Below are 26446 nucleotides of genomic sequence, written 5' to 3'. Positions count from 1 at the left end.
CAGGGCCTGGTGTGACAGGACGAGGGGTGATGGTCTCAAAATAGAGGGAGGCAGATTTAGATGAGATATTAGGGAACATTTTTTTACGCAGAGGGTGTAGGAGCACTGTCCCAGGTTGCCCAGGGAGGTGGTGGATGCCCCATCCCGGAAACGTTCCAGGCCAGGTTGGCCGGGGCTCTGAGCAACCTGATCTGGTTGGAGATGTCCCTGCTCCTTGCAGGGGGTTGGGCTGGGTGGGCTTTGCAGGTCCCTTCCCACCCAGACCCTTCTGGATTTCTACGATCTAAGAGACAGGCGCAGCCTTTTGCTGTCCATCCACACGTTTTGGTTTGATTTTTACGGGCGTGTTGTTTCCTCTTCAGTTCTTCTGTCTTTAGCTTGTCGTGCACGGCTGTTTTGGTGAAACGAAGCAAAATGAGCATTGGGAGGAAGGGATTTAGGAACAACCGCTGGGCTTTCTGGGCGCGGGGCAGGTAGAACCTGCCGGGCTTCGCACACGCGCAGGACAAAGGAATTCCTCCTCCTCCTCCTCCTCCTCTTCATCCTCCTCCTGGCTGCTCCGGCGGGGAAGGGGTTACAGCCGGGGCGCTCTTGGCGTTTCCGCGGCCCTTGTTACGCACCCGCGCTCCGCAGCCCTGCCTCCTCCGCTCCCGCGGGGGGCGAGCGGCTGTGAGCGCGCCTGAGATGGAGGGAGGCGGCCCGGCGCGGGCGCGGTGCGGGAGCGGCGGCAGCTGGAAGCGGTCCCGGGGAATCCCGAAGGTCAGTGCTGCCGGTACCGCACCCGCAGACCGATGCTCCTCGGAGATGTCTGCTTCCTTTTCCTTCCCCCCCCTTCCTTTTTTTTTTTTCTTTTTCCTTTTTTTTTCTTCTTCTTCCCCCCCTTTTTTTTCCCCCGCCTTTTTTTTGCCTTCCCCCCCCCTTTATTTCCCCCCCCTTTATTTCCCCCCCCTTTATTTCCCCCCCCTTTATTTCCCCCCCCTTTATTTCCCCCCCCTTTATTTCCCCCCCCTTTATTTCCCCCCCCTTTATTTCCCCCCCCTTTATTTCCCCCCCCCTTTATTTCCCCCCCCCTTTATTCCCCCCCCCCTTTATTTCCCCCCCCCTTTATTTCCCCCCCCCTTTATTTCCCCCCCCCTTTATTTCCCCCCCCCTTTATTTCCCCCCCCCTTTATTTCCCCCCCCCTTTATTTCCCCCCCCCCTTTATTTCCCCCCCCCCTTTATTTCCCCCCCCCCTTTATTTCCCCCCCCCCTTTATTTCCCCCTTTTCCAATAAAAACGTAGAGCACGATTTCCAAAGGCACGCATGTCATTTTCCCTGAGCAAGCGCTCGCTTTAACGTGTAGTGGATTCCCAGCCAGCCGGAGCTAACTGTGTGTCTTTGCAGTGGCCGAGTATTCGGATGGAGGAGGGTTAATTACCCCCTGCAATCAGGCTGCGTGTGGAAAGCAAAGCCCAGTTTGGCATCCACGGCGCTCCTCGGGGCATTTTGGGCTGAAGCGTGTAGAATGCGGTTATTAGCACAGCAGAAACGAGCATTTTGGAATAAAAAAAATGTCCCGTATCCTGTGCGCGGCAGAGCAGAGCGCGTACTCTGTGAGACAGTAGCAGTCACAAGGCTGCTGTGCTGACAGGTTTGGGTTTTTTTTCCCTTTCTAACGGATAAATGAGCAGGGAACTGGTGTAATTTAAAACTTGCTGTCTCGGGCGTGTTCCCACCTACCTGGTTTACGGGTCAAGGCCGTTCCTACCAAACGACGAGCTTGTCATGGCAAGGGGCAGCTGGACGGCAGCGCAGTTAATGCGCCTTTACCAAGTTTCTTGGTTTAATCTTTCTTTGAACCACGTGTCTTCCGTGTTTGATACTTTCTGAAAACTCCAGGCCCTGCTCTTGGGGATCAGAATGTCATGCTTCAAAATTCTGCTCCCAACAGCGGTCAATAAAAAGCTAAATCCCCTACTTCTCAGCGGTGGTCCTGTTGTAAAAGGAAATGTTATTCCTGGCTTCCATCCAGTCACCAGCCTGGAGGAAAATAAAATAAATAAAAAAAAAAAACTAACAAACTCAAACGCCAGAATAGGTGGCGGAAGGGAGAAATAAGTTGACTGAGAAGCCGTGGGAAAAAGAATTGGGATGGGATCTGAGCTTTCTGGTCGTGAGGACAAGGACCGAAGCGGGTGGTGGCTGTTTGGCTGTTGGGTGAAATCAGGGTGGGCATCAATGTGGATTCGTGCGAGAAGGAAAAAAGGCAGGTGTACACCTCCGGTGGGAATTCACTGCGTGTTGGAAGCAGCAACGGGATGCAGCGGCCAGGCCTGAGGACCGGATGAAATTTGTTGCCCCATCCCCTCTGAAGCCGCTGTGGAGGTGACGCAGTGCCTGTTTGTCTGTCTGTTGCCTTTTCTTACGCAGCCTCGTATCTAATCTGGTTTTCTCCCTTCTTTGGGTAAAGCAGCAAAGATTTGTTACAGTTTTCTTTCCAAGCTGATGGCAACCAGAGTCTGGTCCGAGATGTCTTGCTGTGGCAAAGACCACGCTCGGTAACGGGAGCTGGTGGCCGTAACCGGCAGCAGAAGGTTCTGCAGAGCCAAGCACCGCCTCTGTTCAGCTTCCCGGGCTGGGAACGGCGCGCGTGTGCTGGGTCATCCGCGTTAGATCATCGGCGCGGCCTCCACTTTAATTTTTAAAGGATTGCTGGGCCTTGCGTTGCCTTTCAGTAAGTCACGGCTGAATAAACACCTGACGCATCCCGAGGATGACAGTGCATTCCTGCCCGTTGGGTTACGTGTTCGCCATTACTCCAGGTTCGTTCTGAAGCTCCTCGGAGGTCTGAAATCTGCTTAATTCCAACCGGAGGAAGGCCTCTCAACCTGACACTCCTTATAATGTTGAAGGCTGGAAAGCCCTCGTTGCATCAGCGCGCCGAGAGCTTGACGCAGCTCTTTGTTTTTTCGTTCCGACAGTTCAAGCCGGGGGCAGTTGGAGCCGGGCGATGGCGAGCATCCTCTTGCTTTTGCTGAAATAAGATGAGGGCTTTGGACGGGGAGCTGATGCGCGGGCGGTGGTAACGGTTTGCTTTTCTCTTGGCAAATTCAGCGCGGAGCGTCGTCCTGGTGGGATTTCGGAGGAGTCGGTTCTGTCGTTACCCAAGTCTCTGAGTTGTACGCTAAACGTGACGTGCTAACGAACTCCAGCAACGTGTGTTTTCTTCCTTTCGTTATACATCATCCAGCAGTTTTCCTGTTTGCAGCGCTGTTCAATAGTCAAAGATTTCTCAACGTTTTTTTTTCCCCCGGGGTTTATAAATCCATGCTCCAAACCTTGTTCAGGGTTGGAATGCAGCGGGTGAGGTTTCAGCCCCTGAGGAATGTTTTAACCGTGCAAACACGCTTTAATTTCTGGCCACGTTTCTTCATTTGTGTATTTCAGAAGGTTTTGTCCCTTCCCAGAGTGAAATGTAACGGGACATCACACAAACTTTCTTCTCCAACAGAAATACAAAACTTTCAAGGTTTTTGAATCTGCTGTGCTGAGTTTTGACGTCGGACGTGTGTCCTAACACATTTGTTGATGTGTTTGAAACGTAGATGTTCACCTTTGCCAGGAAGCCATCCCAGCTCCTGAAGACTCTTTTGGAGGAGCAAAACCTACTTCAGAACCAACTCTCGGTGGTGTTGGTCTAGGGCTTCATTCAAAGATTTGAAGAGTTTTCTGAAGTTGAATTGACCTCAAATGGTTCACCGGAAAGAGAAGCAGACTAGATGGAGGACTCTGCCAGACTCAAACGAGGCACGGGTTGCGAAAAGTAAAACAAGAAGAGGAAATGACAGCGATGTCTTAATTTTCCACAGTTTCATTTGCTGCGCAGTGTTGACAGCTTCCCTTTAAAGAGGGACTTTCCCAGCTTCTTACGCCTCCGAGGGAGCTCTCCTGGGCGCACTGAGGTTTTCATGGACTGAAAAACCTGCGTTCCCTCTTAACGATTGAGGGAAACAAGGCCCATGTCAGATATCCATTTCAGAAGACGCTTGTTCTTAAATCCTACCGTTTGTGGTTGCAGAGAGCCATTAAATTCATGCCCAGAAGGTTAACCAAAGCTGTGTTGACTTTTTTTCATCTACAAATGAATTTAATGCTGCCACGGTTGCTCGTAGCTGTTTGCAGGAGCACCGTAATGAGATTAACGAGCCTCTGATGGCTTCCATATCTGATTTTTAAATCCCCATGGGAAGCTGTGAAGGTGTCGGAGCTCTATTGATCTCGTATGGGGGCTGCGCTGGCAAAGCCAAGAGTTGTGGGGTTTTGGGTTTTTTTTTTTTTTATGTAAGAGGTTGTAGATTTGGTTGCTGTGATGACGGAGTAGCTCAACTTCGATCTGCAGCCTTGGAGCTGGCGTGGTTTGAAGAGACGGAGGAGATGCTTAGGCTGCCAGCCAGGAGGGAGTTCGTTGTGGAAAGAAAAGACGAGCACCACCCTCATCCCCCCTGCGCCGCTCTGAAGAGGGAAGCAGGTTCCATGGGGAGATAATTACGCTACTGGAAAAACTGCTGTGACAGCTCGCAGCACTGCAAGTGTGGTTCTTGTGGGGGGGAAAAAGCCCCGTTAGACACCAATTCCTTCCCTTTTTCTCCCAGTTAGGTACAGTGTCCATGCATGGTGTGTCCTGAAGCACCCCATACTTGGAATCATAGCATCATAGGATGGTTTGGGTTGGAAGGGACCTTCAAAGGTCGTCTAGTCCAACCCCCTGCCAGGAGCAGGGACATCTCCAACCAGATCAGGTTGCTCAGAGCCTCATCCAACCTGGCCTTGAACCTTTCCAGGGAACGTTCTTACCTTCTTGTCTTTGCTGTCTTTGCCTCCTTCAGGCTCAGAGGCGGTACGTTTGTTTTTCCCGTTCTTGGGCAGGAGGAGTTGCGTTGGTGGAGATGATGTACGTTAGCAAACAGTGGAGGCGCTGGAATCAAACAGACCCCTGTTCTCCAGCGCATGTCTCTGGTTTTGAACACACTCTCCCTTTCAAGGGCTGGACCACACGTGGAACTTCTCAGAAACAGCCGCTCACAAATAATTCTGGATGCGGACAGACCCTGCATACAACCCTGTGGTCTGTACTGGACCCGTTTGTGCGGACCTTTTCCAATCCTTTTTTAAGCTCAAAATTACCTCTTTGCTCGTTTAAAATGTAAACTTTTAAATCTCAAAATTCACATGTAAAACCTGAAGCGACTTTTATTCGTTGCTCCATCCTTTTTTTTTCCAGTCAGAGCTGTAGGGTTTTTAATCTTTGTAAAGATAAAGATTTCCCTTCAGATAAAATTGAATTGAGTTTCTTGATTATGATTTTCCTTATTCCTCATTTCTTTTTTTTTTTTTTTGCTGAGGAAATGTCAGAGCAAGGATAATTGTAAATCCTCTAAATTATTTTCAGATGAGTCAACGTGCAGTCAGTTGAACAATGGAATGTCTGCTCGACCGCGCTTACACAGAAAACAGCCAGGAAAGAGTAAGGCTGGAATTTCTTGAACCTTCTTGGCTGCTGGCTCTGCGAGGAAGAGCGAGTGTGGCTGTGCCAGCTGGAATGCAGCTGCTCCTTCAGTCTGGCATCTAACGCTGAGTCCCGTCAAAGTACATCGTGTGGAAGAATCCCCACCAGTTTGTTTGCAGACAGCAAAGCATCAGCGAAGACTTGGCTTGCAAGGGTGGAGGGAAGCGCTGTTGGGTCTCTGCGTGCAAGTTTTTTCAACGTGCTGCTTTGAGGATGGAGTTTGTGTGGGTTTGAAAGCCGGGATGGGTTAATCTAGGGCTGAAAAAAAGGGACAAGTATTCGTGTAGGCAGCTGGTGGTTCCACGGGTTATGGGTGGCTCTGCTCCCCTTGGAGGCAACAGCGGCGTGTGCACGTGCGTAAGAAACCTCCTTCTAGGCCTTTTCCGTCCTGTCTACTCAAAGGAGAGTAGCGGTGAGGATGTCAGAAATCCTCGGTGTCACACGGAGAGGGCTTTGCCTTTTTCTCTGCCTGTTGGTGCTGCGTTTCTCTTGCCCGTGCTCGGGGCCGGCCAGGGCGCACGCCGATCTCGTCCGTGACGACCTCGCTTCCCTTGTACTGGCAGGAGCGAAGAGCAACGTGTGGTCCAGTACTTCACCAGAGCGACTACAGCGCTTAATTTAGAGAGCGCGGAACACAACTGCCAGGACTTCCAAAGGGATTTCTCCATCTCTTTATTTCTGGACTCTCTTACGGCTTCTTCCAGTCTCTTAATTATTTTTACATATCCTGTTGAATTACTGCGAAATATCGCGTTCACTTCAAAATATGCGCTGTGTTTCTGGAACTCCAGCTCCACAGCAGCCAGGGGAAGAGAAGGTGTTGGTCTCAGCCATGCAGCCAGTGAGGTTTCGTGTCCGATTACGGCTAACGGTTTATCGACACGGGATACGGCGGTGGTAACAAACGCCCACCGAGGTGGAAGAGCGTTGCTGAACACCAGCCGATTTAATTAGTAGGCTTTTTAATTAGTACCTGGCCTCTTTTTGAGTCAAAAAGTGCCTCTGAAGTGGGAAAAATCCTGACACATCCCCTCATGGAAGAACAGAAGGTAATTTTTTGGGGGATGTTTTTTAACGCGTACACCAAGTTTTCTTGGTGCCTGGTAAGGAAAAAGTTTTCCCAGGGAATGCAGACGGAGAGAAATTGGAAGATTCGTAGGAAAGAACTTCACATTGCTACTGGGAAAAGGATTTGTGCCATTATAAATAAAATGTACGATTGCAGGGAGTTTTGTGGGCAACTCGCCCTGCTGTTACTTGCAGGGAAAGAAATGGGTTGGTGTTTGATGTTTGGCCTAAAAGACTCGAGAAACATTTCAAAGTGCCGAGGTCGGGAGAGGAAAAAGGCTTCTGGCAGGGTGCCGGCGTCGAAAACTCCCGGGCAGCGGGTGAGCGTGAATTCTGCGCGACCGCGAGTCGACGTCGCTGTCCTTCGTTGGGCGCCGATGAGCTCTGGGCCGATGTTCCGGTCCCTTTGGCTACCAAGTGAGTTGAGATTCCTGGCAGCGAAGTGCTCTGAGAGCTGTCTCTGGGGTTTTGGAGGTGTTTCATCGTCACTCCTCAGGTTGTGGAAAGCACGGTTGTGTGCGCAGCACGGGTAGCAAACAAGAAATACAGGTTTTGGGAAGAATTTCATCATCTTCTGTCTGTTTGAAGAGGGGAAGTACTGAAACAGAAACTGCAAGCGCTTCTTATTGCTGCTTACATACCCGCTCCCGCTAACGACGTTGCCTTTGCGGCTGTGTTCCGTTCGTCAGATAAAACTGAAATATTTGGGAAAAGGTTTATTGGGAATTCCAAGGGAGCCAGCGACCAGTGAGTTCCACGCGCAGCGCGTTAGGATTTGCTCTTTCCGTAAATAAGTTACCCCAGTGCCTGCTGATAGCACCTCTTCTCTCTCAAGCATCCTTTCCCGGTCTGCTCCCAGCTCTCCTACGTAGGCATCCTCAGCGTGCTAAAAGAAATTAATGGAGCCTGTCCGGCTCTCCGTGCAATAGCAAGTGCGTGGCAGCGTGCTGACTGCGCTCCCTCCTTTGGGGGTTCCAAATCTTAATGGGAGGCGTCCGCTCGGGATGGCATCGCCTTTTCATTTCTACAGGAAAAATAAAGGACGCTAGCGTAGTTCACAGATTATTTAGATTTTGCTTGGAAAACTTTTATAATTGACCGTGAGGATCTTGGGGAACTTATGGAAAGAAGTGCCGAGAGTTTTCGTGCAAAACACATCGCTAAGTCCTACATTAAATGTAAAAATTCTCGGATTACCTGATTAATCTGATGTATTTCAGCGATGAGGACAGAGCAGCTGATTCTTCTTTTCTCTTCTGTTTGCGGTTTCGTTCTGCGTTCTGCGGGGAGGAGGAGCCTGGCTCAGAAATGAACCTTCTCGTGAAATAAGAGAGATCCAGCTCCTGTATCGTAGAATCACAGAATGGTTTGGGTGGGAAGGGACCTTCAAAGCCCACCCAGCCCAACCCCCCCTGCAAGGAGCAGGGACATCTCCAACCAGATCAGGTTGCTCAGAGCCCCGGCCAACCTGGCCTGGAACGTTTCCAGGGCTGGGGCATCCACCGCCTCTCTGGGCAACCTGGGCCAGTGCTCCACCACCCTCAGCGTAAAAAATTTGTATTATATGTTACGATTTTATTCCTTTGCTTGCTATATTCTTACCTTTTTTTTATTTTTTTAACCTATTCTCTCCCAGCCGTCTCTCTTCGCCGAGTTATTCACTGTGCGCTAAAAAGCCCCTTTTGCGGGTTTCTCTTCTAAAACCATCGTCATTACTGAGAGGGGAGGGAAAAAAAAAAAAATCCTGAAGAGCTCTGTTTTAGCTTAGCGTAATGCACCTGCAACCCTCTTGAACGGCTTAAAAATCATCGGACGGCGTGCTTTCGCTGGGCAGCGCTCTACCAGATCAGTTAAGGCTTTATTGTCTATTTATTTATTTTCCCAAGAGGGCTTTTTATTACAGCCAGCGGCAGTCAGGCCGATTAAAGGTTGCAGCGAAATATTCCGGCTTCCGACGCGATGCGATAGGAACTGGGAAAGAATTAACGCGTTGTGTGCGTTATCTCTTCCCGATAACCTCGTCGCCCCACCATACGTCGTGGTCTGGGGAGGAGGGACGTTGCGCTCGGGAGTGGGAATAGCTCCGTGCTTTAGCCAGCGTGGTTACGCAGATCTGTTCTGCGCGGAGAAGGCGTTGGCGTCCTCTCGGCGTTTACGACCCCGGTGCGTAAGCAAGACGGTGGCCGAGGTACCGCGTGGAATTTACACCGGTGGAACCGCGCCAGCAGCGATTGTAAGGGCAGGGGAGAAGGAAGCGATAAGGCACGGCGTTTTTCACGTGGTTGGCTTTGCCGGTGAAGAACGATGGGAAGGAATTACGGTTACCTGATACATTTTGGGTTTTTTTTTTCTACCTCAGCCTTGCAAAGCACGTAAGCATCTCCTTACGTTTCAGTGAACTTCGCTGCGTGGTTCAGGCTGCCTGGATGCTCAGGAGAACCACAGAGGAGGTGCAGAAATCTGCTGTCCTCTTCTGTCCTGGCCGCGTTTGTTGGCTCCATGGGCCAGGAGAAGGGCAGTTTGTGGCGGATCCCCAGCGTTTTCCTTCTGCTGTCCCTCCTTTGCCTTCCTTCCGTGTTGCTCACCCAGAAAAGCGCGTGATCAGCCTTCCCAGGCAGAGTTCCTGGGGAAGCAGGGGTTAAAGGCAGCGCGGTTTGCTGCTCTGCTCGCTCAGGTGTGCCTCACAGGGCGATAAAGGACGGCTGGCGAGGAGAAACAACTTTCTGCGCAGAGCTGACGGGACTAGGCAGAATTCCAGGCTGGGAACTCTTGTTTCTATTTATTTTGCTTATTTTTTGATGGTGCCTGTCATTTTTCATGGAAAAGACTTCCCTATCTGCTGCTATATTTTTTCTTTTTTTTTTTTTCCTTTTTTTTTTTTTTTTTTTTTCTCCTGCTGAGTCATTGCCCAACTCAACAGTCATTTGCGCGGCTTGCTTCCCGGAGCCTCGGATGGGTTTGTCACGTACCTTTCTCCTTTCCTCCTGCGTTTAAGATAGCCGCACCGGTTTCCAGCCCAGCGGAACCCCTCGCAGATGCTCCCGCGGTCCCTCCCTGCGGTCGGGGTGAGTGAGGAACGTACCCGCGGCGGGATTTGTCCCGCGCTCCCTAAGCTGTTATTCCTGTGGTAATGTTTTGAAATTATTGCTTTTCCTGACACAGAGGCAGCCGGCGAACGCGGACGTGTTATCTCCTGACTGAGGGGACAGAAACCTCGTTTGCTTTTGCTTTTTTCATACATTTCACTGCTGGCGTCTGCTTGGGCAATTAAACACCTCTCGTGTTTTTATCCTCTATTCTGCATTAGAGCCAGGGTCCTCTTTTTGTTCTGGGAATATCTTTTTGATTTTCACTTGTTTATGAATTTGTGTTTCACTTTTTTCCTCTTTCTTTGTCCTCCCTTCCGTGTGCCTTTCGAATTGGGTTGGTGTTTTAGGGGCTTTCTTGGCCTGCCTGACGTAAAATAAAAACCCACAAAATTGGGCAGCAGGGCAATTAATACATTTTATTTTAAAAGGGTGAAAACTCCTGGCTGACAGTTTTTTTTCAGTTTTAAAATGTCCTTGTCCTTAGGCGCAGGTTGTTGCTGTAATGTTTTGTTGCTCGTAGTTTGCTTTGCAAATTAAAAAAAAAAACCCAAACCAGAAGCTTGACCTCTTTTTGCACCCCCCCCCAAACTGTTTGTGTTTCAGATGCTCCCCCCCCCATTAATTAGAAAAAACAACAACACAAAACTGTTCTTTTTCCTGAGCTCTGGCATTCCCAAAGGATTCGGGTGATGTCGCAGAATGAGGCATTGCAGCACGCTTACAACCTCGGGTCCTCCGCTCCAGCGTTGACAGAGCTTCTCTCCACTGGGCACAGAGACACAGGTCCATGTCAGGATGGGATCTGCCAGACCTCCAGGAAGCTCTGCAGGACAGGGGGTGGCCAAAGTCAAAAGGAGGTCTCTGAGGAATCTGTTAGGTTCTTGCTTCTCCCCGTTTTGGAAAGCTGCATCCCCGTGCAGCTGAACTTTGATGATGCTGATCTCTGCAGCCCAGTTCCTCTGTGGTTAGTGGTCCCAGTAAGTCTCTCCGTACATAGCTTATTGCTTTCTCGCCCTCTGTTTTTTGGAAGAGGGTAACGGGGAAGGGAGAGGAGGAGGTGTTGTGTAAAACCTCAGCGGTCAGAGCTGCGGAATAGGAAACGGCCGACTGCAACGCTCTCCTGCGTTCTCTGAGAGAGGGCCCGAATTATCTAGGGGTCAGCTGGGCTGGGGGCAGCTCTTGTCTTCTACATCGGTCTGGAACGTTTCGTGGAAAGGACTGGATGAGGGCAGAGCGTGTGATCCTGCAGTCTGCACAGGAGGGTGACGTTCTCCCTCCATCCTGTTGTTTAACTCCAGGCCCCGGTGAGATGGTTGGTGTTTACGGGCCGTGGGTTGGGAACTGTGAAGGTGAAGTTATTGCTGCTTCAGGCTCAGTCTTCCCCTGAAATACTGGTCAGGTCACTCGAGTTACTGTGCGTCTTTGGAAAATGGATGGAGGTTCTCTCTTTGCTCACCTCTTGTCTCCTTTGATGCAGACGGTCCATGGCTGGACATTTTGTAGTCCCCTGGCATAGGCAGGTGCAGGGTGCAGTGTAGTTGGGGGTCAGCGTGCACTGGACAACGGTAAAATCCCTCAGGTTCCACACGGTGTTTCAGTGTTGTGTTCCTCTCAGTAGCCTTCAGAGTTAACGGTTTTGTTGTGTGATGTACCATCTCTCAGTCTCTCCTCCAGAAAGAAAAACAAATCGAAATCAGGCTGAAGCCTTGGCTAATTGTTCTTTCGCTATCCATCTCCGTGGCAGCAGGAAACCTCGCAGCGGGGTTTCCATTCCCAGCAGACGCGCGTGCCGGCTCACGAGCTTTGGTACCAAAACCACGCGTGTGGGTGTTGAAGGTAGGAATGGTTGGGCAGCAGCGGGTGCAGCTGTGTCCCCGAGAACTCAAGGCGAGGGAGATCGGTGATCTCTTTCCTGTGTGGTGGGTTTGGATTTATTTTTTGTCACTGTATCGGCGTTGGGTCTGTTGGTTCTGCACAAGGTAAGAATGGAAATGTGCTCTGAACCACTGTGAGATGTTTACGCCCCTGTAGCACCTTTATCTTCTTCTTAAATCTGTTTCTGATGATTTAGCGCGGTTGTAGAGCTCCATGTAGCTGGTCAAGAGCAATCCAGTCGGAATTATAATAGTGAAAAGTGTTAGTGGTGATCTTCAGGCACGGAAAGGACTGAGCAGATTCATCTTTGCTGGTGATACCGTTGACATGGTATCATGTCTGGCTCCGCAGAAAAGTTTCAGCTGGAGAAAGGATTTCCCTGCGGAGCAGCTAGCTGAAGGGACAAGGTCTAAATGTTGTTTCGTGTTATGAACAGTTATCGCTTAACAGCGTGCGAGGCTAATTGCAACAGATGAGTTGATTGCGCTTGATCACTCCATGTGCTGAAAGCATCGTTTTTCCAGTATATGCTTCTGTGAGGAGAGATTGAACTTACCGTGGCTTTGCCTCGGCACTGAACTCCAAAAAAACAGGAGATCAGCCCGGATGAATGTCCTTGGATGGAGGCTCAGGTTGTGCTTTGCAGTTTTGAGGTGTATGTTGATCTTTGCCACATTTGGATTAGCTGTACATAGATGGGTTTTATTGCCGCGTTGTGTTACGGTGATATTTGAAGACTCCAGCGAAGATCGGAACGGCTTTTGCTGGGCAGTGGGGAAGACGTGAATCATAGAGTCTCAGAACCATAGAATCTTAAGGTTGGAAGAGACCTCCAAGATCATCAAGCCTGAGCAACCTGATCTGGTTGGAGATGTCCCTGCTCCTTGCAGGGGGGTTGGATTTAGATGGCCCTTGAGGGTCCCTTCCAATCCAAACCATTCTATGATTCTTTAAGTCCAACTACTGAGATGAAGGGCTGGCCCAGAAGAAAGCGTAATCTTAACAAATAAACAAAGGGAGGAGATTGCAAAGGAAGTGCAGGTTTTGAGTAAGAGCTTGGTGAGCTGGTGCCTGTCCTGCTGTCATTTGGGGGAGGAAAGGGAGCGGCAGGCGTCTGAGCCCAGTTTCACCAGGACTGGAGCGCAGATCGCTCAGACCATCCAAACCAGGGCTCTAATTGTCAGAGGTTTCCTAATTCCTTTTCTTATACTGGGCCAAAGCGGTAAGAGAAACCTGTTCCTGAGGAATTTTTTAGTTGACTGTCACTATGTTCTTCTGAAAGAAAAGGCCAAGCACCTAGTAAAACACATCTTTAATGTGTTGCCAAACGAAAGAACAGGTTTGTTCAGTAATCTCTGTGTGCAAAACCATGAGGATTCTGTGACTGCTTTTATAAAGCTTCTTAATAACTAAGAACATGGCTCAGAGCTTGTAAAAAAAGCTGAACATTCCAAGAATAAAGTGTTTAAAGAAGTTCTAGTTATGCAAAAGCTGAATGCAAATTATTCCAGCCCAGTTCAACAAAATTCTTAGACAAGAAGGAGTAAACGAAGCTGCCAAAACTGCGGCAGAAGAGCCAGGATGAGAAGAGGCTGGGCCTGTTGACCTCCGGTTGCTGTTTGTTGCTTTCAAGTTTAGAGGAGATCGACTGAAGGTGCTTTGGGGTTGACCTTACGGTATGCTTACAGAAGGTGTTTGGAGGAAAAGAAACAATAAAGAAAAGAACGCGTAGACGTGGATTGCAGGGCATGGTTCAGTAGGCACGGCGGCGTTGGGTTGGCGGTTGGGAAGCGTGGTTTAGGCATTCCTGCAGGTTAATAAACAAAACTCAGCTGAACCCTCGAGCAAAGGTAACTGAGGTGTCTGCCTGTATCGGAGCTTGTCTTAAACACGTCCAGAGAGCTGGAGCAGGGCAAGAAACCAATTTGTTAATTAGTCTCTGCAGCACTGTTGACCTTCTCTGCTTCCCTCTGCAGAAGTCTGTTACCAGTGGAAGGGCGTCCGTGTCCACTCTGGCATTTTGAAAAATTAATCAAGCGATACCGCAGAATTAAAAAGGTTTTTTAATTTAAAACTTCCCGGCTTTCATTTAATAAAAATGTTTTTCTCATGTCAGGTATTCTTAAATGAAAGGTTAATGGAAAAAAAAGAGGTTTTTTTTTTTTCTCCTCAAGAGAAAGAGATTTCTCTTGTGATAGACAGAAGGTTTTACCAGACCGAATTTGGAATTTGAAAATGGGAAAAGCGAGAGATTCTGGTACTGTAACGTCTGTTAAAAGTATCTTTGTTGCTGTGATGTACACGATTTGGTTTCAAAACCAATCTTGGCAGTGCCCAAGGCCAGGTTGGACGGGGTGCTGGGCGACCTGGGCTGGTGGAAGGTGTCCCTGCCCCCGGTGGAGGTGGGGGTGCAACTGGATGATCTTTAAGGTCCCCTCCAACCCAAACCATCCTGTGATTCCGCGATTCTGCTGCCTCCTGGACTTGCAGCACGGCATCGCCGTCCCGTTTTGATTGCTATCTGCTGTCTCCGCTCTTCTCCTCTTTCCGGAGCGGTATCTGTTGACGGTGTCAAACTGAAGAGCGCTTGTTGAAGACAAACGCGGTTGCTAGGAGCGAGGAAGATGAGCCCAGTGGATATACAGTTCCCTGCACACTGCGTTTGCGAGTGATGAGAAGCTTGATCCGTAATTCCTCTTTAGCGCCCTGGTAACGACTGCGTTATTTTGGCCTTTTGCGCAAATTGTTTGAGCGGCAAAAATAGCAATTTTTATCAGATAGTCTGTGAAGCTCGTTGGTTTTCAGTATAGATTTGTGTCGGCTCAGGCCTTGTTTAAATTTGGCTTGGTAAAATTTATATCTCAGAAAACATCACTGTGTGGAGCTTGAAATCTTGAATCCTTGGTTCTGTGGGGCAGAGCTGTGCTTTCACATCGGCTGAGAAGTCTCCAGGCACAACAACAGTGTGTTATAAATAATAAATAAAGTGAGAAATCAGTTATCGTCGGCGCTCGCCTCTTAAATGGAGGTCAGACGGAAAAGTCATTTGTGGGAGAAGCGGCAAGGCAAGCTGAAATGCCTGGGGGAGCGCAACCTAAAGATCACGCTTGGCATTTAATTTAAAAAAATATATAGCCGGTCCCAAACGAGTAGCTGTCGAGGAGACAATTAACTATCTGGTACGAGGACTCTGACATTCAGAAGGCTTCGTGCTTCTGTGCTAGCATGTGACTTTCGAACCGTCGGGCACCTCTGGAAGCGATTTGTCGACACCTTCACGGCCTCCCGGAGAGAGTTATTAATCTGCGTGTCATCAGCGTCTCGGTGGCATCAAAGTCCACGACAATTGTGTTACTCCTACTGGTGGGACACGTTGATGGTAAGAACCTGAACATGGGGAACGAACATCCTTGTGGGAATCTCACAACATTTTAAGAGTTTCCATCCGTTCTCCTCCGCTGTTGGATTTCAGGATCTGTTTCTACAAACCCACTTTTTATGATTCTTCCTCCCCTGGCACAAGCAGAAGCGTGGAAACATCTTGTATTTGTGGATGGCGGGGCTCCTTCAAACCCACCGGGAAACTTTTTATCTAATGGAAGTAGCATTAAACATTTCCCGTATTATAAACCCAACGCAGCAGTAGAATTTAAGGGCATCGAGCTGGATATTCACATCCTCATCCCATCAAGCACCTGTGCTCCTCTGCCTTTGAGGCGCGCTCCTTGTGACCATTGGGAGAACGGCGCCAATGGGTTTTCATTCCTGATAAGCAGATACGGGACCAGCAAATGAGAACATGGAAGAGGACGTCAGATGTTTTCTTGATCCAGTTGCATCCTGGACAGGCGTACAAGCTCTGACTGGAAATCCATCAACTTGACCTACCCCAGAACTTTAAAGACCGGGCGTGAACAGGGGCTGCGCCTTTTGTGAAATGTCCTGTAAACGTTTGTTCCGGTACGTTTGATTCTCAATTTACAACGAAGGAGGATTCGTTCATCTGAAGAGAGATTGCTTAATGGCCTCTCTACAGCCAGAACTTTTATTAAATATCATGGTGTCAGGTTGCGTTGGAAGGGCAGTTGGAGCTGCTAAATGAAGAAGTGTCCTTTAAAATAAAAAAAAAAATATATTCTGTTCTCGTTTTGCAGTGAGTTTTCAGTCATTTACAACTCCCATAAAGGGGCCAAATGTCAAGCTTATGGAACAGAGCGGCTTCTTTAATTTATTTGGCCGTTAATGTTTACAAAATATATGTTTTAAGTGCTATTTTCCCCTCCCGTGAAACAGGGTGAAACGAGACAGTTAGTTTTGTTGTGGCCTGACACGTGTGGAGAATCAGACCTGCGTACGGTGGGCTATTTATTTGCTCTATGAATTAAAATAACATCAAATAGACATAATACACGTGCGCGTTAAAATGCGTGTATATAATTACACGTATATATATAAAATGTTCTGAATTTGTCTTGGGACGAGGCCAGACCCTGTGCTTCGGCTTCCGTCTCCGTGTCATCCTTGGGAACGCAGAGCTCCCGTCAAGTCTGAAGTAGCGTAACGAGGAGCGTCTTGCGTCGCTGCTTTCCTAGATTCAGATCAGATATTAGGAAAAAATTTTTTACGCTGAGGGTGGTGGAGCAGTGGCCCAGGTTGCCCAGGGAGGTGGTGGATGCCCCATCCCTGGAAACATCCCAGGCCAGGTTGGATGGGGCTCTGAGCAACCTGATCTGGTTGGAGATGTCCCTGCTCCTGGCAGGGGGGTTGGGCTGGGTGGGCTTTGCAGGTCCCTTCCAACCCAAACCATCTTGTGGTTCTATGATTCCCCCTTTTTGGCCCTACTCTTCCGTGCGTATTCAGCAGTTTTCTCTGCCACCACCAAGTTTCAGCTCTCACTTTCAGTTAAAATAAGCGGCAAACTTCTCATGTGGTGGAGCTGGGGCCGGGAGAAACAGCCCAGATCATCTCACTCTTGATACGCGGAGGAGAAATGGAAGAGCCGCCACGCCGAGCAACACATTTTCAGGTTTAAAAAATCAAATTCTTTTCAACACATGTGTCGCAAAGGTGCAAGTCTCCCGTCCGAGCTGGCGCTGCGCCTCTATGTTCCAAATAATGGTGTTGTCCTGCACGATTTTTTTTGGATGTATCCAGCTTTCACCATGCAGATTTGTTTTTTCTTGCCTCGTTAGGGACGGCCCGCTTTCAATCGGTGACGCCTGCGGTGGGAACGGCACGCGGAACCGTTTAGCGGCGTAGGCCTGAGGCACCGTGACTTTTGGTTTTGAGGCCTGTATTCCTCGGGATACGTTTGGTTTTTTTCACAGAGCAGAAACGTGATCACAGAGCTAGGTGTAAAATTATACGGGGTATAACTTTGTAACCCAGCTGTGCTATTACTGTGAGCATTAATTACCTCGCGCGGAGCACAAAGGAGAGTTAAATGCTTTGGCCAGGCCGAGTAGGCCTGAAATACGCTCTGTAGGGTGTCTGAGAGGTGACTCCTTGTTTGAAGAGCAGTTTACCTCGATAAAATGATTCACACCCTTGTCCTGCTTGAGAATTCTTTAAGATTCCTGGGTTTATAAAAGCATTTTTGTGGTTGTATGAGCCACATAACTGAACAGCGCAACAGATGGTACGTAAGATTACGTTGAATTTGTCCCTGAGTATTCAAGCCTCTCTGTCCTCTTTTCCAGAAGGATGAAGTCCTCTGCACATACAGAAGAAGATGACCTTGTCCCCGAGCTTCAGAAGAGCATCCACCCCAGGGAGCGGCCGGACTGGGAGGAGACTCTCAGCGCTATGGTAAAACACCTCGTCGCGGTTCCTAGATCCATTATTTTCCCTTCCCAACAATCTTATACTCTAGTTCTGCGTCGATTTATATTCCCTGCGTTTTGGGTTTTTAAATGGATTGCGTCATACTTTCAACAAAACCAAAATATTTTCCTTCCTCTGGCGGTTTGTCAAGGAGAGGGAGAGGGAAGGAGCCCGCGTGATGCTTCTGCCCCATTAATCCGTGCCCCAGAGCAGGTCTGGTAACCAATTAAAAGGTCCGCCAACGATTTTCAGCCTGCATTAACCTCTTTTTCAGCCAGGCTTTGGAGCACGAAGGGGAACTTCTTGTAAAAACGTGCTCTTTGAAGCGTGCAGCGTTGGGGAAGAATAAGGTTTTTAGCGAAGCGCTGGCTCAGTCTGCAGAAATAAAACGTCGGCAGAAATAAAACGCCAGCTGACCTGCAGGGAACGGAATTGCAGAAAGCAAGCACCGGGGCGCCGTTCTCACGCTGCAAATGGACGGTGGGCCACAGAGAGCTGCATTACCTTGGTTTATTTATTTTATTTTTAAATGAGTGAGTGCTTGACCCGCCTTTTCTTCATCGTAGTCGTGCTCCTGGAGGGCAGATTACTTACCGGGATGCGGCACAGGTGAGGGTTTTTCCCTCGCGGCGGATCGTGCGGTGGTGGGAAGCCGTACGCTCTCCGCTCCTGGATTGCCACAGCAGGAGAGATGGGCTGGAGGACGATTGGATTCTCCGGATGTATTGGGGCGGAGGGGTGTTCGTCCCCATGGATTCTTTAAAGTTTAAAGTGCAATTAATTTCCACCGAGGTCATGTGAGATAGGTTTTGGATTAGCTGTTCTTTATACACCATTCAGAAAATGTGTAGGTAATGAGCTCCCTGTGAGCCAGGTATTTATTTTATCATTTTAATTTATTTTAATTGACTCCTTGCTTATCCACGGTTAATTTTGACTTTTTGCAATTGTCACTTCCTAAGTTTTTTTTTTTTTTTCCTTGATATTCCTTCTCTCCGCCTCGGCCAGCGGTTCCCACCGGTGCCGCCTGTTTGAGAATGCTGTCCGTTCTCATCAGCACCGCTCAGCCAGCGGCGCGCGCTCCCCTCCTCGGTGCGCGGCGCTTCTCCGTCCCCTGGAGCCGGCGGCCTCCCGTACATCACGGTTTGACACCGCGCTGTCTGTAACCTCGAGGTGCGTCTCGGGAACGCGGGGCTGTAATTCGGTGTCTCCACCTCTGACACACGTTGGCTGGCACACCTCATTTGTTATTGGGTTTTTTTTTTGCCGTTGTTGATTCACAGCGAAGGAAAGGTTCACCTGTTCTGGCTTGATGCTTCTGTTCTCATCAAGGTTCTTGCGCTCACGGACGTTGTTCGGCGTTCAGCCAAGGCGGTCGTGGCAATCCCAGGCACAAATCCAGGCTGGGTGGAGAATGGATGGAGAGCGGCCCTGAGGAGAGGGACTTGGGGGTGCTGCTGGACAAGAAGCTCAACATGAGCCGGCAATGCACACATTGCCCAGCGAGGCGGTGGGTGCCCCATCCCTGGAAACGTTCCAGGCCAGGTTGGCCGGGGCTCTGAGCAACCTGATCTGGTTGGAGATGTCCCTGCTCCTGGCAGGGGGTTGGGCTGGGTGGGCTTTGGAGGTCCCTTCCAACCCAAACCATTCTGTGATTCTGTATGCGTGACGTTCCTCTCGCTGCACTATTAATTCACTTTTTACAACACGTCCTCTCGCGCAGCTCTGTGCCGGCAATATAAATACTTGAAGGGTCCAGATGGCTGTAAAAAAAATAGATTTAGAGGGCGATAAGCAAGAAAATTCCCATCTCGGATCTGCTGCACGGTGGTTTGGTATGAGGAAGCGCAGGGCTACGTGTAAAGCGACTCAACCTGGATTTGTAAGGCTTGGATTTGTTGTTCTGACCTCGTGGCCCTCCGAACGCGTTGGAGATGGGTAGGAGAACCTCGCTTGCTCGTGTTTACGGTGCTGGGTGAATCAAATTCCCACTTCTCACCTCTGCTTGGTACAGCCAAACGGGAATATTGACGAGATGTGAATGCTGACAGGACAACGTTCAGCACTGCCACTTTCTAAACTCTAAGCAATGCATCTGCTGTATTCTGGCTTTTTCCTGATCATTTTAAGCCTGAGATTGTTTTTTTTTCCTTGCTTTTTTCCTTCATTTTGCATTTTTAGCAGCATCTGGTTTAGCCTTTTCCTACAGCACGCTCCTTACGTAGGATGAGAGTTTCTCATAGGGGCATAATTAATTTTTGCTAGTTATTTGTGTTTAGACTTCTAGGTTTTGTTGTTACTTGCTGCCACAACCCCTGCGGAACGGAGGTTGGCCATGGTTGAGTCGTTTTCTCCGTTGCTTCCCGTGGCAGAGAGCTGGAGACCCAAAGGCTTTGTCCCTTGACATGAATTTCACGCGATGCTTATCCATTTCTCTCCTGTATGCGTTTTTGTACTTTGGGAAGAGGCGGTTCCTGCATTCACAGTTAGGTGAACGTACGTTGCAGACGACTTCTGTTGCCTTTTTTACATTTATCGTACTTTCCCCTGCTTTTTCAAACTTCTTGGTTCTTGTTTGTGGTTTAGCAGAGAGGCAAGGGATTTTGTATCGGAGACCTGGTTCGGCTGGGCGCTTCTCGAAACTTGGTCATCGTTCGGAAATCCTGCGCTGTGGATTTTGAGAACCAGGCTGAGTGAGATGCAGCAGGAGCTGGACAGGCTTTACCGGAGCTGGATAACAAGACAGCAGCCCGAGGAGTCCGCAAGGATGCTGTATTTTGTATTCCTCCCCCAACTCTTGTTCTGTATTTTTAGAATTTGATCATATTAGACCGTTTTTCTCGCTGTCTCAGCCTCTGATTCCCGCTGCGCCGCCGGCCCGCTGGGTAACCTTCACACGCGCTGGTTTTTCCTTTCTCTGCTCTGGTTTGGAAAAGGCACTTGGTGGTATTGACTTTCTTTGCCGGACACTTCTCAGTTTTAGGGATGAAGAAACCGTATTTGAGCCAAGTCATACTGCAGTGTATGGATCTTCTAACACATCTCTGAGCTGGCGATGTTATTTTAAAAGGAAGGAGTTTCTTTTCCTTGTGAGGTCCTGAAAAGAGCTCTATTTCTACGCTACAGGAAAAGCAGCGGTGAAAGAGAGCCTTTGTAGAATATTTCTCACATGGGCCTGCGGAACAGCTGTCCTCAGGCTGTCGTTAACTTCAGCACAAATTGATGTTTGTACTTAATATCCCGCTTACCTTACATTCTTGGCCACCTGACTTACCCTCAGCCCCTTGTTCTTCCATTTCTCTTCATTTTGTGTGGAAGCGGGGGCGAAACGGTGATGAGGTAAATACAAAAATCTGTATTTCTGCACCCTGTTGAAACTGTGCTGTCGCGGAAAGACGCCACCTGAGGCTGTCGGCAAGGAGGTTATTGAGGTGATAGCCGGGCGTTGCTGTTCTATAACCAGGTTTTCTTAGGAAAAATACAGGCTTACAAAGGTTTTGGAAAGGCACAAGGGTTAGACTCTGTGCTGGGATGTCCCTGGAATAATCTCAGTGCTTCTCTCGGGTCGGATGGGTTCTGAGATGCGTCGTATTTCCAGCCTGTGGTACCGGGTGAGGTAACGTGCCGTGGCTTGGGACGCTAATCAGGGCTTTTTAATGAGCCGTCAATACATCGCTCCCTTAAATCTGGGACGTGAGCGAGGAGAAAACTATTTTTAAGTGCGATTTATAAAAGCACGTAGAGATCAGTGAACTGTAAAGGTTTGAAGAAAGATTTCGCTCTCCTCAGCGCGGGGTTTGTGTTTCAGTCTTTGTGCGGCACTCAGCCCCGTGCTGCCCAGATCCGGATTGTGGCTCCTGCAAACCCTAGGAGCAGGTGGGCTTTCTTGTTAAATTATTTTTATTTGCTTGTTTGGTTTTTAATTATAAAAAAAAAAAAAACGGGCGTGTTTCTGAGCATGTCAGTCCTGACCCAAGCTAACACGGATACTTCCAGGAACTCCGGCAAAATCTGGAGAACTAGGGAGTGAATCCCCTTGTCCCTGTCAACCACGGTGACGTCCAAAAGGTGATTTACTGAAATGACCTCGTTTCAGCAGCCGAGATCCAGAGATAAAGTATCCTTTACTGTGTGAAAGTTGACATTTTGGATGGTTTTTTTACAGAAACTGTAGTACGTCTTCCCTATCTGGCGCTCGGCAGCATTTTTATGTGGATGGCTGCAGCTTAGACCGCATAGCAGATAGGTCACAAAGATGCCGGCGGGATAGGAATGGGATTTCGGGAATGCCGGCGTTGGTATGAGATAACATTCCCTCCAGCACACCGAGCGGTCAGCAGGCTCGGTCAGAGCGGTTCTGGTCCGGCGCTGCGCCGCTAACCTGTATTTTGTTTTCTTTTTTCCTTTGTTCTGGCAAGGGACGATGTTTTGTGTGTGGTTCTTTCTTGCCCTCTCCCTCTTGGGTAGAGAGGCATTTTTATTTCACAGCCCAGCTCCCAGCGTGAAGCTTGTCCCCGAGAATCTCTGAAAATCGGGACAACCGCTTGATTGGCACGTTGGCTTCCGTTTGGGTTTGCCAATTAAATGAGTTCAATTAAACCAGAACGGATACTGTGTTTAAATCATCCCCTGCAGTTCTGTCTGGCTGTATTTACATCGGTCACCGCGGCGCTGGCGTAGGTCTGCGCGATGTTTGGGATTTAACCAGATCCCGTGGTTGCAGACGGTTCTGGCTGCGCAACCCAACGGTTTTGCACCCGTAGCCTCAACGCTTCATCTTTGCTTTAGGCTTGGTCCATGAAAAGCCGTGCTGGATGCCGCAGGGGCTTCCTGCCGTGCTTTTTCCATGGAGTAAGGCTTCAGATCGTTTCTCACCCTCGAAGGCAGCATGTCTCATTGAGTTAATTTTCCTCAGCTGGCTCAGGATCAGTGGGACGGCGGCTGCGACCTGGTTCTGGGAGGATGTGTGACCTCCTGTGTGAGCTGGTTTGCAGTTTCAGGCTGAAAATCGCTGCTGTTCTCTGTGACACGGGCCAGTTTATTGACTCCGTGGTCCCTTTGTGGGACTGGATGTGGTCTTCCGCGGGTTCAAAGTGCACCAGAAATATTGCAGAGATCTCCTGGGAGAAGTTTCTGGGTTGGATTGTTCCCTCCCACCTCCCGTGCTGCAGAGGACCGTCTCGAGACGGTTACGGTGAGAGAGTTTCTGGGATGAGGAGCTGGGAAGTGAATCGCCGAGCTCATCTCATTTAAAAATAATCCCCCAGAAGAAGTTGAACTTCCCTCTTTTTTAACCTGGATTGTTTCAGGGACTTGCACTGTAGCCGCTAAAACAGTTGCAGCTCCCGTGAGAGGAAATAGGAGCCGGTAGCCTGGGGCTGAAGGATTGGGGTGGGATTTTAAAAAAATGGGCTTCACCTCTTCAAGCCAGGCTGTCGTGAAACCCTGCTGTTTTTTATGTTGTGTGTTTTTGTGTGGCTGCCTGGCTGCTCTTGGCTTCTCGGTGTGGATGGATGGACTGGTGTGTTACGGTTGCACGCGTGTGTCTGGGTTTTTGGTTTTATGCCTCAGCTTCTGCCTTTTTCCTGAAGTATTGGCCTTTAGGGAAAAATATCCCTCAATTTTAGCTGATAACTTTATGAATGCAAGAAAGCATCCTTGGAGGATGAAGATACTCAGCAGGTTCTGCAGAGTTGATGTTCTTGGTGGTGTGAGGAAGAGCTCATCATTCGTCTTCCCAGTTTTCCTGACCAGTAGCGTGGAAAGACCTTTCTGCTGCTCCTGTTCTGCCCTCACCCGAGTGACGCCGGGTCATTTCTGGGAAGCAGTGTCACCTCAGCACGTGTCACCTTCCCTAACCTGGTTCGGAGAACTGGCCCGTTGAGGCTGAGCAGGGTTTTTGGTCAGGAAGGAGAAGGAATCCTGCCCAGCTCCCGACCAGCAGCTGGAAGCTGCTCCAGTGGTTTGTGGTCGTGGGCCAGGTTTTCCCGGATAACGCTGGAACGACGTTAACGAACCGGCTCTTTTGTTCCGTTGCCCAGAAGTTTCTGGACAGCTTCTGGTATAAATTGCACGTTACGAGTAGACGCGTTCTTCGCGTGACTGTGTTGTGCTGAGGGTTTGGAAATTGAGTGTGTTGTATACCAGTTACATATTTTATCCCGTTGGAACGAGCTCCCGAGCTGCTTTACTCTTGATTCCACTTCCCAAATTGGTTATTTCACATCTGAGCTGGGGATGGTTTTCCCCGCGTATCTGTGAGCTGGAGAACTTGATTGGAAAAAGCCATCCATGAGTGGTCAGGAATCTGTTCTTTGTTCTGCCAGCCTGATCCTTGATGCTAAATGGATGCCCTGGACCAACTCCTCTTCAACGCTGAGGCTCAGGAATGAGAGATCTCCCAGCTCATGGCAACGCTTAGAAGTTGTTTTTTTTTTCTTTTTCTTATTTTTTTTCCCCCTTTGGAAGGGAAAAGCTGGGAGTAGAAAAAAAAAAACAACCAGCATCCTGTGTGGTCTTTGGAAAGAGAAGAATTCGCTGTTCACCATGCCATGCAGTAAGTGCTGGCTGGAACAGTCCAAGTGGAAAATGGAATTAAAGCCCTAAACTCCAAAAAAAAAAAAAGGATACACATTAAAATATCTGCCTTATTGAATGCAGATTTCTGAGGCGTGGGATTAGGACCGTGCAGAGTGTCCCTACTGGAAGCACTTGCCGTTTTTTACTGACTTCCCTCCATCACGTTTCTCGTTTACCGGGAGGTTTTAAAGGCATCTCTGGCTGGGTACCTGCTTCCCCACGTTCCACAATGCCCACAGTGGGATTACATTAAAAAATCAGAACCGCTTCTAATTCCTCCAGCCGTTCCGGCCCCGAGCGCCGTCCGCGCAGAAGGGCTGGGTGAGGAGCTAAGTGATGGCTTCAATGTCAAAAAAAAAAATATATAAAATTTAAAAGGTTTGATCTTTTCTCTTTCTGAAAAAACCATCTTGGTGCTTTTCTGCTGGATCTCCGTGCCTTGGATTGCTGGAATCGGAGCGCGCTGGAGCTTCACACTCTCAAGGGTCAGATTTATCTGACGCCTTGACGGGCACGCAGGTCCTTTGGGTACCAGAGCAGCAGCTTGGCTTGCTTTGCAGCTCTGCGTGGCTCCGGGTGGGTGTTAAACGTGCCACTGCTGCGCTCTGCTGATCTGGCCGGGCGTAGCACGGGGGTGAGTTGAAAAATCCATCCTGTCGGCTGGGAAATTCGGAGACTGTGCGACCTGGGTACTTCAACCAGATGCGATGGCTTCGTCTTGTTAAATGTGGCCGGGTGTCCCGAGCAGCTCTGGAAGACGGAGCTGAAACGCGGTGAAGTGACACAAACATCCAGAGTCATGACTTGTGCTAAAACAACATTTCCATTTCCTGCTGTTCTTTAAAACTCTAACAAAGCTGAGTTTATTTTGGAAAGCTCTGGGAGGTCGTGTCGTTGAGGTTCCCCTCCCTCCCCGTCCCCCTCCCCTTTTTTTTTTTTGTTTTTTTTTTTCTCTAAGAAAATCAAGGGGAAACGCAGATGATGTAAAGGAAAGACTGTCATGGAAACCAGCTAGCATTTTGAAGCAGCTCTGCCGTTTTTAGAAACAAGGCCGTGTGCTGAAAGAATCCAGAGATCCAGATCAATCTGGTCCTTCCAAACTGGTTTTGGTGGGGGACTGGTGGTAGGAAGATGCAGAGTGTTGCTGCCTGTCTAATAGTTGCTCTTGCTTTGTGTTAACCCTGGGTTAAGAGTGAGTTTCCGCCTTCACGAATCCCACTGGAACTGGGCAGCCTGGCTACGTGCTGACCCGTCAAGCCTTGCGTCGCGTCCCTTCCTGTACGCGGCACCTCCGCGGGGGTTTTAGCATAGCGCTGCGGAAAACCAGTTCACCAGGTACAGGATTCCTGGAGCTTGGTGGGATTCCACCCTCTTGTGCATCCCAGTGGAAGTCTGTGCCAGGAGGAGGAGGACCTTGGGTTTTGCAGAAGTTCAACGTTCTCCCATACTGAGGATACCAAGGTGGAAACCTTATCACGTCACGTTCACTGGACTGTTCTCTTGAATTTCACCTGCGTTTCCAAATTTCTGGATGTGAGGGAGATGGGTTGACGTGTTTTCTGGTAAATGCAATGAGACTTTTTAGGAGAAAATCCTTTCGCATGACGCAGTGGAGTTGTTTGATAGAAATTATTTATGACTAAGCTTTGGTGTGCGAGAGATCACGAAGCTGAAGTTGTCCAAATTTAAAGACCAAAAATTTCAGCTTAAAGCTGGACACGCTGATTTGTGAGCGCGCTCAGGTTCCCAGGGAGTTTATCAGCCACACTTGGAAATCGCCCAAGCGATGGAGACCCTTCGGAGATCCTGCTGCCCGCCCAGCAAAGGGCTGTGGTGGGTTAAAACCGGAATGACCGTCCCTCTGAGGTGGGCCAGACGGGTAGATGTTCTCCAGAAACTGCTCAGAGCATCTTAGACTCGCAGTCGATGTTCGATGTCTGTTATAAAATCCTGATGTTCTCAAATATCGTCCTACTTGCTGCTAATTTAAGCTAATTTTGCTCAAAAGCCTTCAGTGGAGATGCGAGAGGACTGAGGATCCTGGTAGAAGTCAACACACCGCATCCTGGATGGGGTCCTGATTTGTTTTCCAAGTTCTGGGCCAAAGCAGACTGGTGCAGCGGTGACATGGAGCTTCTTCCTCCTCTTCTGAGAGATCCTTGTTCTGCAGTGGGGTCCAAAGAGCTCAGACCTGCTTGGAAAAGCACCCAGAGTTCATTAGCACGTCTTACTGGGGTCCGTTTCAACGGAACTGGGAGAGGCAGAAATCTCTTTGCAGCACGACTGGGACAGAACTCAACTGGGAAGAAGAGGAGAATACAGCTTTTTCGGAGAGAGATGCTGGCATTTCAGTCTCCTGGAGGCGTGAGCGTTGCCTACGCTGCTTTGAGTCAGAGCCAGGGTCTCTACCCACGGCTGCAAACTGGCTGGAAGCCCACGTTTTCCTGTCAGATTAGTTTCTCCAT

At 49.2% G+C, this 26446-nt stretch overlaps 1 protein-coding gene across 5 annotated transcripts in view; it reads left to right on the top strand.

Moving 5' to 3' along the window:
- The window catches only part of ARHGAP32 (Rho GTPase activating protein 32), a 129491-nt gene that overhangs the window by 45182 nt on the left and 57863 nt on the right, over nt 1-26446 (top strand). For 3 of the 5 annotated variants that reach the window (XM_086766232.1, XM_086766231.1, XM_086766229.1), the window contains exon 2: nt 17279-17387. In XM_086766232.1, coding sequence (XP_086622358.1) covers nt 17283-17387 — 105 coding nt within the window. In that variant the 5' untranslated portion in view covers nt 17279-17282. Of the gene's footprint in view, nt 1-6479; nt 6597-9555; nt 9681-17278; nt 17388-26446 lie in introns of those variants that run through there. The other 2 variants (XM_086766230.1, XM_086766228.1) reach the window with 2 other exon arrangements.

Source organism: Chlamydotis macqueenii, chromosome 24, assembly GCF_036417535.1.
Source record: "Chlamydotis macqueenii isolate bChlMac1 chromosome 24, bChlMac1.mat, whole genome shotgun sequence".
NCBI lineage: Eukaryota > Metazoa > Chordata > Aves > Otidiformes > Otididae > Chlamydotis > Chlamydotis macqueenii.
The sequence above is the reverse complement of the archived record's forward strand: the minus strand, read 5'-3'. Positions and strand labels throughout refer to the sequence as shown.